The following is a 15,396-nucleotide window of genomic DNA, read 5'->3' as shown; positions in this document are numbered from 1 at the left end:
AAATAGCATTTTGAAACAGTTCGTGGGAATGGGGTTTAGTGGCCCAGTAGACTGTTGTACATTCTAAGATGGCAGAGATCATGTTTTTGGATAATGTATAATCTTATTGTTCCACAGTCATAATAATGTAAAATGTGCCCCTTTGTGAATTAAAATGAATAAAAATAGGGCCCCTTTGGGCATTAAGGGTAAACATGGCCTGCCAGATTGTTTGATTTTTATGATTTTGTATCTAAGTTTCTTACCCATCTTAAAACAAAAGACACTGCTTTCATTGGAATTGCAAACTGCCCAAGTATAACTAATGACTTTAAAACTCAGTTTTGTATTTGAGATTTTTTAAAAACCTTTTGGTTTATGTAGCTGGGAATATTTAAAGAGGTATTGCTTATCTTCTGCTTGCAGGCTTATCAATAACATCAGAACAAATAAATCCTCATAGTACTGGAGCTCGGAAGACAGAAACTAGAGTTGAAGAGGCATTTCGGCACAAACAAAGAAATCCAATGGATGTCTGGCACAACTCTGCAAATAAATGTGCATGTGAGTATTTGAGCTCATGTTATCCAGTAGTGAGAACAACTGAGAATGATGTAGATATGTTAGGAATTTGGTACAAACCAAAGTGCTGCTGTTTTCCCACAGCTCTTTTAATCTCTTTTCAGAGGTGAAGAAGAGCTTGTGGGGTAAATGCTGAATCAGAAATATATTTCTTTAACTCTATTTGATGTTTTCTATCCCTATTCAATATTATTTGCTATGACAGTTGGACTAGGCTTGAATATTTTCAGTTTTAAACTTTAGTTTTCGGATAGCTATGTGGAGCCAGTAGAATTTTTATCCGCCCCTGTCCTTATCCTCCACTCCTCCTTTTTTTTTGAGATGGAGTCTGGCTCTGTCGCCCAGGCTGGAGTGCAGTGGCGCGATCTTGGCTCACTGCAAGCTCCGCCGCCTCCTGAGTTCACGCCTTTCTCCTGCCTCAGCCTCCCTAGAAGCTGGGACTACAGGCGCCTGCCACCACGCCCGGCTAATTTTTTTGTATTTTTAGTAGAGACGGGGTTTCACCGTGTTCACCAGGATGGTCTTGGTCTCCTGACCTCGTAATCTGCCCGCCTCGGCCTCCCAAAGTGCTGGGATTACAGGCGTGAGCCACCGCGCCTGGCCCCTCCACTCCTCCTTGTACACAATGCAGGATGTTCTCCTTAGGGTGGGAAATGGACACTCCTGCGTGTGGGTGTGTCTTATCTGGCAGCAGGAAATTGATTTTTCTGAGAGACTACTTTGTGTTCAGTGTGAAAAATTGGCACAGCCTTCTTTGTAGTTTTTGTGAGATGTATTTAACGGGAAAATTCGGAGATTTTTTGTACTCATTCAGCGTCTTTCTAATAGCGTCCTTCTGTTTCACTGAAGATAGCCTTCCTTGGAAGATACATGCTGTTATTCTGGTATAAAGGTGATAATCCAGGTTAAGTTCCCTTATCCAAAATGCTTGGGACCCACAAGTGTTTTGGATTTTGTATTTTTTTGGATTTTGGAATATTTGCATTGTACTTAACCGGTTCAGCATCCCTAATCCAAAAATCAGATATCTGAAATGCTCTAATGAGCAATTACTTTGAACGACATGTCAGTGCTCAAAAAGTGTTGGATTTTGGATACGCAACCTGTACTATGTCAGTAAAGCTAGCTATAATATGTGGCATTGAATTTGAATGAATAAACTGTACCCGTCTTTTTAAAGCTTGTCCCCTTTTGGTAAGTGGCATTTGTATGTGAGAAAGTTTGAGAAAGGACTTAACGATGCCATGAAACTGATTAAGCCTGTTTGGCCTAGTTGTATTTCAGATCATGACTTGGATTGTGTAGCATAGTACCTACTCTCTTTAAACTTTGAAATTCTTTCCATTCTATGCATCTGCTACAAATATTGATGAATGAAAATGCATTGAATATTCACTTTAAGAAGTTTTAAGTGCCTTTAAATATTGTAAAAACTGTTTGAATCTACAAATATGAGTTTTGTTTTCTCTTACCAGTAGATGGCATATGTGACCCATCATTTTTCTGTTTTACATTAACTTAAATAATAAATCTGAATGTCCCTAAGGCATAGTTGCTTTCCTAAGGCCTTGGTTTTGGAAACAAACTCAGTGATGCTATAAAAAATTGACTCTAAAGATCGTGTCTCTAAATGGACTTTTCACACAGAGCACCCTGATGAAGGAAGTGGGTGTGGATGTGTGTGTATGTGTGCATGTGTGTGTTTATGTGTATATATATAATTATTTGTTTTTTCTTGAGACAAAGTCTCTCTCTGTTGCCCTGGCTGGAGTGCAGTGGCACAGTCTTACCTCACTGCAACCTCCGCCTCCTTGGGTTCAAGCAGTTCTCCCACCTCAGCTTCCCAAGTGACTGGGACTACAGGCACCCATCACCACCCCTGGCTTATTTTTTGTATTTTTAGTAGAGATGGGGTTTCACCATGTTGGTCAGGCAGGTCTCAAACTCCTGACTTCAAGTGATCCGCCTGCCTTGGCCTCCCAAAGCTCTGGGAGTACAGGCGTGAGCCACCGTGCCTAGCTGGAAATGATATATTAAGCATTAGGTCCACAAATACTCGTATATACTCTTGCCACATGCCAGGTACTGTGAAGATACATCAGTGACTAAAACAGAAATCTCTTCTTGTGGAGCTAATGTGATCTGTTTCTCTTACTTTGCCAAAATTATACCAATCATTAGAAATAATTATGTAAGGAAGAGAAAAATACCTCTAGTCCTACTTCCCAAAGATTAAGAACATTTTCTCTTACATATTAGCCAGGATGAAAGCATCCTGGAGTAACTTGCTTCAGTGGGGCTCCCAGCCTTTGCTTATGTACTGCATGTCAGGTAGTTGAGGTGACTCTTGATTGAGCAGAGTTCAGCTTCATTTTGCTCTAGTTTCATGGCTTAGGAAAGAAAAAGGGGACCTATTGTACTTTCAGTTACATGGTTGGAGAATAAGAGAGGTTACAGTGTCAGGAATGGCCTATCGGGTGGTAAAAACCTAATACTCTAACTTTCAAGTCAGAGCAAGCTGAATGCTTTTTATTTTTTATATGGACTAGATTAGTTTTTCTTCTAGCTAATGGGATGTTTACAAATGCCTATCACCTGAGCCTGTGTACCGGATTTTAACAGTAGATTAATACAGAAATTTTCTTCTCTATGATAATTACCCTGTAACTTTAAATTATATAAATAGAAATAAATAGGGGAAAAGAATGAAGAGTTAGTGCTAACAGGATTACAGTTTTGAAGGAAAAATACATGTTGAGCCAAATGACTAAATAAGAGAAACCTTTAGAAGATACATTCTTAGGTAAGAAAGGAGTAATATTTATAAATAAATTTATCCATTTCTTGTGAATTTACAAAGATGCAGCAGGGATTAAAGATGAAAGGATAAAAGAAGTATGTAAATATGCTATATACTGTTGATAGATTCTAAATTCATAATAAGCAGTGTGAATATAAGAAACAAGGGTTGTCATTAAAAGACTATATTCCTTTCTGTCTCTATAAAGCAATTTTTAAATTACAGATTAAACAGCCTACAGTTAATGATTTCATATTTATATTTTCTTTAAAAAATATCTTTGCCCAGGAAGCTTTTCAGCTTTGATGTATTAAACATATATAGTCTTTTTTTAAAGTTAAAATTATTACGTTTATAACCACAGAAAAAATGAATATTTTTATTCTCTGATACTTTCAACAAACTAGTATTTAGAATTTGGGGTGCGATACCAGAAGTGATTCAGCTCTAGCTTAAGTGGTTTGCTTTAATAATTTTTATATTTAAGTGTTCTGAAGAACACTTAACTGTATATGCAAGTGTCCCAAATTATAAAATAAAAGTTAACTTTTTGTTTATTTAAGGGACAGTGAGCTAGACTTGCTTAACCATCTACCTCAATTTGATACATATGTGAGAAATTAAAAATTCCAGGGTCCATTAACACCTGGAGGCCCCAGCTGCCTACTCATAAAGCTCAGGATAGTTTCGAGCATCTAAGCGTATAGTCCTTACAACTTTTGTAGGCCTCCCTTTTCACATAAGTGACCAAGTATTTATTTTCAATGTTTTGTTTATGTTGTTCTTGTTGCCTTGATAGCAGAGGGCTTAGTTTTCCTACATATTCTCAAATAACTTTGCAAGAAATTGATGCCGCTGGGTGAACTGTTTGTGCTAGAAGAGATTAACAGTTGGTTCACCAAATTGTCCAAATAACCTTCATAAGGCATCTGTCCATGGTCATACTTAACTTTGAGTGATTCCTTTTTCTGAAAGGAGAGGTTTCTTTGTGAGGATACCTTTAACTGTTCTCTTATGCTGTATTGAATCATGTCTTTATTTTCTTTCATGATTTAGGAGCTACCTTTGCTAGCAAAAACATCCACCTTCCTGGTGGAAATCCAGGGCTTTGACCCCATACTTTCTGGCAGCCTGGTAATGTGGTCATTCTTTAAATGTGTATATTACATGTATGGCTTCTGGATGTTGAAAATTAGGAACAATTGTAAAGTAGGATCTAGGATAGTAGAATAGATTAGTGCTGAATAAACTCATAACAGGAAATACATTCAAAAATGTTTTATTCTGTAGAGTTCATCCCTGACTTCATATCCATTCCATTTGTAGGTTGCAAGGATTAGTCAGCATGAATGTTAAGAGCTAAGTAGTTTTTGTTTGTAAGTTCATCAGCATGGGTTTACTTTCTTTTGGGTCCTGTTTAATAAACGTATGTAAAATTGGTATTGCATTCCAAGTTCTACATATCTTTTTTCCTTCCTTGTAAAACAGTTCGGGTTCGGAGAAAATCAAGGCGGCGATCACAGTGGGGTAAAGGAATTATTAAGAAAAGGAAAGTTAATAATTTAAAAAAAGATGAAGAAGACACCAAATTTGCAGACTATGAGAACCATACGGAGGACAGGAAATTATTAGAGAATGGAGAGTTTGAGGTAAGCACTGACTGCCATGAGGAAAATGGAGAAGAGACTGGAGACTTATCTATGACCAATGACGAATCATCCTGTGACATCATGGACATGGACCAGGGGCAGAGGCTTAACAATGGAGCAGGCACAAAAGAGAACTTTGCCTCTACTGAGGAGGAAAGTTCAAATGAATCTCTACTCGTCAACAGCAGCAGTTCCTTAAACCCGGAGCAGACCTCCAGGAAAGAGACTTTCCTTAAAGGAAATTGTCTAAATGGTGAGGCTTCCACTGACAGTTTTGAAGGAATACCAGTTCTGGAATGTCAGAATGGCAAGCTTGAAGTAGTTTCTTTCTGTGATAGTGGAGATAAATGTAGTTCTGAACAAAAGATTCTTCTGGAGGACCAGTCAAAAGAAAAACCAGAAACTTCGATTGAAAATCATGGAGATGATCCTGAGAAACTAGAGGCACTGGAATGTAGCAATAATGAGAAGTTAGAACCTGGCCCTGATGTGGAGGTTAAAGATGCAGAACTGGATAAAGAAGGTAGAGCTAACATTTGAAAAATCTTCTGAAGGTTTAAACTCCAGAGTTAATTCATTGCGTATTTTATCTAGTTCCCAGTAGTAATAGTTGATGAATAATTATACCCCTCTGAGAATCTGTTAAAGTTTTCATCCTGTTCTCTAGAAAAGCGCACGCGTGCACACACACACACACACACACACACAGAGGCATGCACCAAATTTCACTGTAAGTTTCAGGGGGTGTATCGTTTCGAATGCATTGCTTTACTGGCCACTTACTCTTCTGCCTCCTGCCTGATTATCACCCCTAGCCTCAGGGATTTATGACTGAAAGCTACGTAAATCCACAGGTGTTAAGAAGATGGAATTCCAAGAAGAATTATTGGCATGGGCTGGGTGTGGGCAGAGAAGACTTGGTCATAATAGCAGTATGATATATTCGGAGGAGTAATATAGACCTAGATTAAATTACCACTCTTGTTCATTATAATCATGTGACTTTGAGCTCATTATTTACACTCTCCAAGCTTATTTATTCAACTTTAGAATGGTGGTGTTGCAGGGATTAAATAAATCGTGTATTTTAATTGCCTCTCGTGGTAACTGGCACATACTAAGGTATATTCATTCCAGGCAGTCATTGTTAGTTGAATCCAAGGGCCGTTCAGTCTAAAAGCCTTCATTGCTTTATAAGTCCAGTAGTGGAGTAAAGAAGCAGAGCACCATTGTCAAGTTTACCTTGTTCTCAGGGAATCAGAGTGCTCTCCCAGCTTCTGACTTCTTATGGCTACATGATTCATTTAAGAAGCAGCAGAAAGAGGGAGTTAAGGTTTTCTAGCCTGTCTTTGTTTATCATTATTCTTTAGCCCATAGCAGGGTCTGGGGTGAGTTGCTATCTAACCTGCTCAATATACATTTCCTTCCTGGATAGGTACTATTATAGGAGGCTATCTTGAAATTGTATTATTTTCTCTAAATTGTGTGGAGTGAAGTGCACAGCTACAGCCTGGGATTTGGGCTATGTGGGAAAGGTTTTTTTTTTTTTTTTTTCTCCTGCCAGTATTTTAAGTCCTTTCACAGAGTTAGGAAGCAGGAAAATATTCAAAGTCTAAGAATTCCTTTAATGGATAAAGAGAAATTTACTGTTCTTAAATGCCACCTGTTAAACATTTATCTTATTCTTCAATATTTAATACTAAAATAGTTTTCAGAGTGGTGTTCATTCTGGGCTATCAGATAGACAGAACTTTAAAAATATGTTAAAGCTAGGGTTAAGTAATGAATATAACAGCATGGGAAAAGTAGAGAAGGAATCTGGTATGAGACCAAATGGGTGAGGATAGAGGAGTCTTTTTTAATGCTGATTTCTATGAGATTTCCATAAGCGTGCTGAAAAAGGCTTAAATTAACATTGTGTTCAGTTGGTGATCTAAAAACTGTAAAGATAATTGTGTAAAAGTTTGACCTGAAACTTTCATTTGGAATTATCAGGACAGTATCCTAATCTGAGTTTTCAGGCCTCTAGAAGTCCATGGATGTAGTAATGAGGATCAATATGGTTTTAACAAAACTCCTAGCATGTGGTAATTGAACATTAAAGGCAGCCTGAAATATAAAATTTCTCTGATATATCATGATACATGTTTTTGAAGGTAATACTTTGGTTCTTTTGCTGTTTGTTTTATAAAGCAGGCATTGAGAAGGAGGAGGAGTTTAAAGACTTGGGTGTAAGAAATAAGAGGACTAATGTAGGATGGAGGCAGGTCCCTGCATTGGGACACTTAATAAATACGTTCTCCTTAGTGTCCCTGACATGGGCCGCATCCTGTATGAAATTCTGAAACAGTCCAAGTTTGTCTTTGTGTTCCTTCCCCTCCCTCACCCTCCTCTTAAGAGTAGTCCTACTTAGGGGAGCACAGGGCTCCATGGTCTACCCCTCAGAGTGCCTTGGTCCATGAAATTATGCTTAGCCACCTTAAAATTTCTGTTTGTTTAGTGTGGCTGGTCTCAGCAAAATGTTAGAAGGAAAGTAATTAGATTATACTGATTTACTCTAAGGTAGGAAAGAACACCAGCCCTTTTACACTTTTAATGGGTTTATATTTTTAAGAAAAAAATGGTAAACTTTGGATCAATTTCTAATAGAATTTTAGGCAGTGTAACATATAAGAAATTTCAGGCAATGTTTTAGGTTGGGAGGCAAATATGTAGACAGGTGGGCCCCACTTTTGTTAGTATCTGCTTTTCTAGGTTGCTTCCCTTCTTCTGGTTCTGAAAGCTCCCAATTGTAAAATGATAGCTGTCGTAGAGTGAAGACTGTTTGTAAGTCAGTGCTTAGAGGTGAAGATTGCTTTTATCTTCCTTTTAATGGATATGCTTATTAAGTGGTATTCTAGTGTGACTTGACTTTTTAAGTTGTAGCTTAGTTTTCTTTAATTTGGGTTACTTAGTCTTACCAATAAAAAAAAAATCTACCACATTGGGTTGCTTTAAAAAACATCACTTAAGAATACACCCTTCCTCATTCCAAAAGGGATTTGTGGTAGGTAAAAGAATTTATAGCTGCTTAAGACTGATTTTTCTTAACTTTTACTTGCTGCAGTGTATTTTTTGTCTCAATTGTAGGTGCTTCTAAAGTAAAGAAATACCGTAAATTAATTTTAGAGCAGGCAAAAACGACAAGTCTGGAACTGGTTCCAGAAGAGCCATCTGAGCCTGTGCCTCCTCTTATAGTTGATCGTGAGAGATTGAAGGTAAGCTTAGCTATTCCCAGTCAGTTTTAAATGAATGGACGGAGATTTGAATGTATTTGTAGGCAATTGAATAAAACTAGTTTTCCTGCTTTAACCCTGAAATATAAATGCCTCAGAGCTTCTAGTAAAAAAGAGTTACGTGTATTTTAAGGAGTTGAAAGATACGGGAATAGTCCAAGATATTCTAAGGGAATAATTTTAAGCCCTCGAATCTTTTAATATCATGTTCACGGTTACATCCTAGCTTTATGGTGTTTATTGACTGGCCATTTGAATATACAATTTCAGTTTGACCAGTGAAATCAAATTACATTTTATTCTCTTCTATTTTTTCTTAGAAATTGCTTGATTTGTTGGTGGATAAAAGCAACAATCTGGCAGTTGATCAGCTTGAGAGACTATATTCTCTTCTTAGTCAGTGCATCTACCGTCATCGTAAAGATTATGACAAATCACAACTTGTAGAGGTAAGTGTTCAGTTTATCTGTAGAATAAACAAATATTTGCTTTTACTTGTTCCAAAGAAAAGAGAAAAAAAAGTTATTTTGCCTACATCTATGTCTTTCACCAAGTAACTGAAAAATGTTTTGAAGATTTAAGACAAGAATCTTTAAGAGTTACAGTTTGAAGAATAAAGCCTTTCTGTACCATTTTGTCTCTGGAAAGAAGTAATCTGGGGTTCCTTTTTTTTTTTTTTGTCAAAACACAGACATCCATGGTTCTGGGTTGGTAAATATGGAGAAGTAGTATGTCACAGTTCTTTCCCTACTTGCTTATAACTGACATGCCAACTGAGCCTATCACTTGGGCTTGTTGGATGTGGTCATGGCCACACACTCCTTATCACTGCTTTCTAGGTAGCCACTGCCAATGTAAAGGCATTGGCATGGGCAGTGAGACCTATTTGCCATTAATGGTTGGAAGATAACTCAAAAGTCATCTTATTTTAGTTAAATCTAGTCCTGTAAATTAGCCATATGAAGAAGTGACTGTCCTTTTGCTTAGATACTTTTAGAGATGAGGCATTCCCTTTCTAGATAACTCTGAACCAAGGGAACTTCTTCCCATATAAGTATGAGCTTATATCTTTGTTTATATAAGTTCCATCATTAAACCACACTTCTGTCTTTTCAGGTCATCTGAGCAAATGTAATCACTCATCTACTCACAAAATGGCTAAATGACTTAATTCAGCTCTCTTTGTTGATTTTCCTGTTTGTTTGTTTATCTGGGGGGTCTATCTATTAAATGTTTATCGAGTACCTGCAGTGCCAGATGCTGTGCTGGGTGTTTCGAATGCAAAAAATGAGTAAGACAAAGTCTCTGCTCTCAAAGAATATTTTTAGTATATTAAAGATGTATATGTAAAGGATATAGTTATTTCTCATGTGTAATTTTCTTTTCTTATTTGGCAGTATATGATAAAACATTTAGCAGGAGTGATTTTTGTTGACCACATGGAAGAACTTGTTGATCAGATGATGATCTGTTAATACAGCCTATTAGTTCTTCAGAGATGTAGAATAGAATTTCTTTGGAACTGTTTAAAGGGAAGGAAAAAGTGCAAGTGTCTTAGATGTATTTGACATTTGCCCACCTGAGTAAAATGTGCGGGGTAGAGTTCTTCACAATTTTTTAAAATTCTAGAACTTCTTTGTTCATATGGTTGCAGTTTTATTAGCTTGAATGCATTAAATACTCGTCACCAGTGAAACATCTCAGTGTGGAACCCTAATAATCTAGAGGCCTAGTTTAGGGAGGGAAGGGATTGATAACAGAATCAGCAGTGAGTGGCTTTCATGGTGGTGGTGATGGAAGCCACTCATTCTGGCTTTTTTTTTAACCCTGTCTTTTCAGCTCTGGTTGGAGTAAATGGAAGTGGGAACACAATGCATTCTGCTTTTTGCCATAAGTTTCGCTATACTGAATGCGTTCATTTTGCTTTGGGAGTTAGTGAAATATAATGAGGAAGGAAGGGCTCAGTCTCTGGAGTGAGGCTGCCTGTATTCAAATCCTGACTGCCACCTGTTAGCTGTCAAATTATTTATCCCCTCTGTGCCTCTGTTTCTTTGTCTGTAAAATGGGTCTCATAGTAATACCTATGTTCAACCTTCAATGTTATGGGAGTTAAAACTATATATATAAATTATATATATATATGCATACATATAAATACAAATATTTACTTATATTTATGTATTTTATATATAGAAATTTCTTAGTAAGTATCTGGTGTAATAAGTTACTCATTGAGTGTTGCTATCATCATCCTTATATTCATATTATTCATATCCTACCTCATACTGATACTACTGGCATAATAAGTTAGTTATTTGTTGAGTGTGACCATCATCATCATCCTTATTGGCCTAAATATAAAATAGGAGGTACTTGGAAGTGTCTAGGGGAGATAGTCTTAATTAGCTATGGTATTGTAATCAGGGAAATATTCAAAGTTTAACCTGTATCTCAAATTCATTCCCTAAAAATTTAAAGTGAATTCTTCCATAATGAGGAACACTTTTGTCTTTCCCTTAATAGATAACATGCATTTTTTTTTCCTTTTATAGGAGATGGAAAGAACAGTTCATATGTTTGAGACATTCCTATGAACTTTTCAAGATGAGTGGTTTATCCTCTCCAATCTGCTCCTGACAGAGCAGTCTTCTGAGCCATTCAATTTCAAATTGCACCAATTACGTGCAGAGCCTTGGTGTAAAGTGCTCTCTCACTCATTCTTTTTCTCTGTTGAATTTGGTGCTATTGTCTCAGGTACCTGAAACCAACCAGCCTACAAGAACCAAACAGAACTTCAGAAACATGTTGTATTTTCCACAAATAAAAAATACAACCCCACAGCTTGGAGATTTTGGTGCTACAGAAACTGCTCTCGCTTCTGCTCCTCTTTTTGTGCACTCTCTTTTGGAGACTCCTCTCTTAGGGAGCAGACCAGCAAACAGGAGGAAACTGGATGGGGCAGTTCTAACTGTGTTGAATTGTTTAAACAGTGGGCAACTTTTTTTTTTCCCCTCCATTTTATCCCTTTAATCATATTTTTCCCCCATCTGGGTAATGGGCTGAAACCTGTTTTAGAGTTGGCTATGGTCTATTCTGGTGGGAAGCTGAAGAAACTGGATGAAATTAGGTCAGGCTCTTTAGAACTGCCTTTAACGTGCCTTTTTATTCATTTGAGGAAGATAAGGCTAAAAGGATGGGCTGTTTGAAGCAAATGAATTAGAAATCTTTCTTTGGTCACCACCTTGAAAATAAGTTTTGATACTGTATGTCATTAAGAGACAACCAGTGTTTAGGTATGAAATGCCTGTCTTATTCTCAAAGCTCAATCAAGACACCCAGTAAGCCACATAATATACTAAAATGGTAAGTTTTCTTGTAAGATCTGTTTTGGTTTAAGAAACATGTAATAACAACAATGAATAATACACAGGCCACACACAAAAAAACAAAAAACAAAACTCCACACATTTTGGTATTGCTGACATGATGAGTAGAAAATAAATAGATAGTGGCCATTCTTTCTTCTGTCAGTGGCAATTTAATAGTTACTCATGTTTGAGTTCCCAGAGAAAAATGGTTTTCATATGTAGTAAATTGTTATTTTTGTTTTAAAGCCAGGACTTGCCAAATGGACAGAAAAGAGAGGAATTCGTCAGAAGCTCCATAAAATTCATTTTCTGTATGCTTAATTGCAAGTGAGCTCTGGTATGGTCCTTGAATAACAGTATTAATGTTTAAATCCCATCTCCTAAGCTTACCTTCACAACTCTTCATTTTGATTGGAAACCATTTTGAATCTTGTTGAGTGATTTCTGTGAATTGTACGTATCCGAAATTAATTATGGGTTACTAGTTTTACAAAAAACTTTCTACAGATTTGGAGACACAGTCTAGGCAGTTGCAAAGAGGCAAAGGGTGCAGTGACTTTTTTTATCAGATGATTTTTAAACAAAAAGATAGAAAATTTTGCCGACAAGTTGGCTTGATAGCTTCATTCATTGTAGCCGTTAGCTGCAGGTGTGTCTTTCCAATATATGCAACACATGTAGTTTGGGTTTTAATTAGGGCAAATGGTCTTGGACTACTGCAGAGATTCTGAGCTACCTCAGCTTTTTGTATTTTAGTTACCAACAGTGTTTACAGAGTCCTGTAATCACTTTGCCACCGTTTACATCCTGAAGCTAAGGTACTTGTCTCCTTGTCTCTGGCTCTTTGTAGTGTGCAGAAAGCATACTTTGGCCGTAGCCTACTGCAGTAATCCAAAGTGCTTCTTTGCATTTACATTTACATCTAATGCCTTCTAATTCTAGCTTAATTTTTTTTTAAATGCCACGTGTTTTCTTTGTACCTAGTCTGTGAAGTTTCTGTAATATCCAGTTAGTCATGTAAGTCAAGATGCTACCCATGTAGACACACTGTATTTTTAAGGTGGGCAAGTGCGATTAACGATGAACAATTTTAAAGGGGAGGTTATTTGAAACCTCTAATTTGATTATTGGGAGGATTTTCATGCTTTCTTTAGTATTTATTACCATCATACCGATTCAGACTATTTTATTGTCTAATACATTAGCATTTTGTATTTTGATGGAAATTGTTACAGAATTTAAAGATTTGATGAAATAAGATGTAGCAGATTTTTTGTAGCAAGTTTCTGGTAAAAGGGTTTTTTGCAAGTCTCAGGTTCTTGCTGCACTATTTTTTTTTAAATATTTATTCCAGTTATTCTAATTCAGAAGCATTCTTTTCAAGTAACAGCAGCACTTGTGAAAGGAAAAAAAACGCACACGTTTCTTATTAGGTTACTAAATTTGTACAATTAATTAAGATTTTAGCCATCAGTGAGTTTGACAAGGGAAATGTATTTATTTTCAGCATTAAAATGCTTCCAAAAGATCAAGTTGCTTTTGTTTGTTTTTTTAACTGTAATGTAGTTGGAGAAATCGGAGGCAACCTCAGTATAGGAACTGCCACTTTGAACAGTTTAGTTCTTAAAGAAAAAGTCAGTCTAATGCCAAGGGGAGAACAATGAGCTGAAATTGTACCAACTCCTCTGGCCCTCTTTCCCTCAATTAAAAAAACACACTTACCAGTTTTGCTTATTTTACAGATATCTGGTGGTTCTATAGTTTAAAGCAGCTTGTGAAATTATCTAAGTGGACTCAATTTTGTTTACCTTTCTGTAAGTTCTTCATTTTTGCTGTATAGCATTGGCAAAAATATGTACAAATTGACCTCTGTTCTTATTTCCTATTGTGAGCATTATAAATGATAAGCTCCTATGTAAAACCTTGCTCTCAGATGAGTAAAATATGTATCACAGCATAGCTCAGCAATAGTTCATGCTCAGCTGTGGGGACCCTGGGAGCTTTTTGAAGATGATGGAACCGCACTAGGGTTGAAACTGATGGCTGTGGAGTTAATTGTGTTTTCGAGCTTGAATCTCACCTGTGATTTTTTTTTTTTAATGTTGTTTCATGACTTGATTTTTCTCATAAGCCAATGTATTTGTAGGTTTACTGGATTTTATTTTTAGGGAGTGGGTAATTTCTTCCCATTTTTGATTAAGTTGGTTCAGCTATGGTGCTATTCAGTAGGTATCTTCAGTGTCAGGTCCCGTAGCTGAATGCCATTGTTATTATAATTATTATTTGTAATCACATTGTAAGCTTGAATTTGGGCTTGTACCTGCATCTTTTGTATTCTGTACATCTGGTTACTTAGACTTTGGGAGTCCCATTTGGTTTCAGTCATGTATGTCTACTTTGTAGTTTAAGTAGACTTCATCAACTATGGTCTATTTTGGGTTTGTAGTTTTAATTTAGAATTGTGTTAAATTGATGTTTTGCATTTGACTTCATTTTACGTTAGTTGAAGTAAATTATTTAATTTTTGAATTCTGGAATTTGAACATTTACTGTAATTTGTAATATAACTGCTGTGAAATACTTGAATAAAGATGACAAGAAAAACATGTCTTTCTTTAGCTTAATTATGATCACTGTTGGCTACAAATGCAGTGCTACTTTTCTAGCCGATTTAGACTGTTTTACAGAGAGGCATATTGCTGTTTATTAAGCACCCACAAAGTCGTGTTATATGTTCCTTTTAGATTTTAAGTACCCCTCACGATTTTTTAGCTGAAAGCTTTTTATGTTGAGAAAGTATGGTTTTACTTTTAGTTGAAGATTGTCTAAAATACATTGTGTAGAAGCAAATGGATTTCTTCTGAGATTTGTTTTTCTAACTGAAAGACTATACGATAACATATGATCAGGTTATATGGTTCATTTAGTTTAAAATGTTTTCCTTTTTATCGGGTTGTTATCAGCATACTTTGTACAGTATAGCACATAATATGGACAGAGATTTCATACCAGAGTTTTGAAGGGCTTACTTCAAGTGAATAGAATGTTCTTGGCTTCAGAATACCTATTTTTCCTGTGTGCCTTGAGATACCTTTTCATGTTCCTGTAGTACACTGATCTTCCTCAATATAAATCCTTACTTTTGTTTTTTGAATCACAGTAAAAAAGATGGATTTTAGTTAAGACCTTGTTTTGCTTGATTTTTCAGATTCTGTAATTTCAACTTTTATCTGTATCAAAAGATTGGTAACAATAAACCTGCAAAACATATTTTTAACACTGAATGTTTAGATAAAGAGCTTATAATTTGAGGCTCAATCAAGTTTTTTGGACTTTGGAGATGAAGTTAAGTTTTATTTATCCAGTTTTAGTTTCCATAAGACTCAAAACTACAGTAAAATCGGAGGCAAATCTTTAAATCTATTTCATGTTATCCCTGTACCCTGACACCTACAAAGTTATCTAGTGACTATTTAAAAATATATACATTCCCTCTTTTACCCCCACATTCACATGTTTGTTATGTGCCTAGCATTATGCCAGGCATGTGGGATACACAAATAATGTATTCCTGTCCTCAGGTAGCTTAGAGTCTGCCAGGGAGTTGGTGTATATACCAATAGTAATGATTCCACGGAATAAGTGCTTTAACAGAAGGGACACAATGTTCAGAGTTCTGAGAAGGGAACCAATTAATTATGTTTAGGAATGGGGAAAATAAGGAAAGACTTCAGAGAAAGTTG

At 36.3% G+C, this 15,396-nt stretch overlaps 1 protein-coding gene across 8 annotated transcripts in view; it reads left to right on the top strand.

The window, feature by feature from the left end:
- ATAD2B (ATPase family AAA domain containing 2B) overlaps positions 1–14,263 on the top strand; it is a 173,942-nt gene extending 159,679 nt beyond the window's left edge. For 4 of the 8 annotated variants that reach the window (XM_031654968.1, XM_031654967.1, XM_031654965.1 and 1 more), the window contains 5 exons: positions 406–543; positions 4,850–5,533; positions 8,140–8,267; positions 8,606–8,734; positions 10,838–14,263. In XM_031654968.1, coding sequence (XP_031510828.1) covers positions 406–543; positions 4,850–5,533; positions 8,140–8,267; positions 8,606–8,734; positions 10,838–10,879 — 1,121 coding nt within the window. In that variant the 3' untranslated portion in view covers positions 10,880–14,263. Of the gene's footprint in view, positions 1–405; positions 544–4,849; positions 5,534–8,139; positions 8,268–8,605 lie in introns of all 8 variants that reach the window. The other 4 variants (XM_031654963.1, XM_031654962.1, XM_031654961.1 and 1 more) reach the window with 2 other exon arrangements.
- Positions 14,264–15,396: the final 1,133 nt, after the last annotated feature.

Source organism: Papio anubis, chromosome 14 (genome assembly GCF_008728515.1).
Source record: "Papio anubis isolate 15944 chromosome 14, Panubis1.0, whole genome shotgun sequence".
Classification (NCBI taxonomy): Eukaryota; Metazoa; Chordata; class Mammalia; order Primates; family Cercopithecidae; genus Papio; species Papio anubis.
The sequence above is the reverse complement of the archived record's forward strand: the minus strand, read 5'-3'. Positions and strand labels throughout refer to the sequence as shown.